The sequence below is a fragment of the Cucurbita pepo genome, unplaced genomic scaffold (assembly GCF_002806865.2).
Source record: "Cucurbita pepo subsp. pepo cultivar mu-cu-16 unplaced genomic scaffold, ASM280686v2 Cp4.1_scaffold003639, whole genome shotgun sequence".
Lineage (NCBI taxonomy): Eukaryota > Viridiplantae > Streptophyta > Magnoliopsida > Cucurbitales > Cucurbitaceae > Cucurbita > Cucurbita pepo.
The window spans coordinates 1-1,024 of record NW_019649642.1 but is presented as its reverse complement, the minus strand read 5'-3'; the positions used below and the strand labels follow the sequence as shown (position 1 = coordinate 1,024).

At 32.6% G+C, this 1,024-nt stretch overlaps 1 protein-coding gene across 1 annotated transcript; it reads left to right on the top strand.

The window, feature by feature from the left end:
- The first annotated feature begins 180 nt into the window (after window positions 1–180).
- On the top strand, window positions 181–1,018 carry LOC111786963. The gene has a single exon (XM_023667145.1). It carries the CDS (start codon window positions 379–381, stop codon window positions 973–975), a length of 597 nt encoding a protein of 198 aa, XP_023522913.1. The 5' UTR covers window positions 181–378; the 3' UTR covers window positions 976–1,018.
- Window positions 1,019–1,024: the final 6 nt, after the last annotated feature.

Genomic DNA, 1,024 nt, shown 5'->3' with positions numbered 1-1,024 from the left:
TTTTTTTTTTTTTTTTTTTTTTTATTTTTTATTATTATTTGGGTATGTTGGGTAGGTTATTAACTAAAAATTGAAAGTTTAAAAATTTATTAGATACTTTTAAAATACGGATTAAAAGTTTAAAGTCTTATTATTAATTTTTTTTTTTTTAAAGACAAAATAGATATAAACTCAAAATAATTTTAAAAATTAAATTTAAAAGGTAAGATCTGGAAGGATTATTTTTAGACAACATGATCTCAAATTTTTAATTCATAGTTTCACTAATTTTAAAAAAGAATAATATAAGTAAACAATAAAAATGTCAAATGTAGCACGTGGAACACGTGACTCCCTTATATCTCAGTTTTATTGGTGTTTTAAGAAAACAAAAAATAAATGAATAAATTAAATAAATTCCCATTAGCAAAGGTATTATTAAGATCTGGCAGCTTCATTTTCAACCCAAAATCAAAACAGAACCTTAGAAGAAGCAGAAGAACGAAATCTATAAATATGAGTTTCTCTAAGCTTTTGGTTCCTTTTCTTCTCCTTGCTTTCATCTCATTGTCGTCGATCCCTCTCGCCTGTGCTCAAAAATCTCTCTCCGCCTACGATATTCTCCAGCAGTACGGCTTCCCTGTCGGCATTCTTCCCGTCGGTGTTACTGGCTACGAGTTCAACAAAGCCACCGGAGAGTTCAGCCTCTTTTTGAATCGGAAGTGCAGATTCTGGATCGATTCCTACGAATTGGAGTACAAACCTACCGTCAAGGGCGTGATTTCTCAAGGCGTAATCAAAAATTTGAAAGGTGTTAGTGTTAAGATCTTGTTGATTTGGTTCAACATCGTTGAAGTCGTTAGCGATAGTGATGAACTTCGATTCTCCATCGGAGTTGCCTCTGCTAATTTTCCGATTAATAGTTTCTATGAATCGCCGCAGTGTGGATGTGGATTTGACTGCGACAAGGTTGGGAGCTTGGTTTCGGCTTCTTGAAATTTGGTAATATATGTGTTTAATAATTTATGGAGTGTTTTGTTTTGAC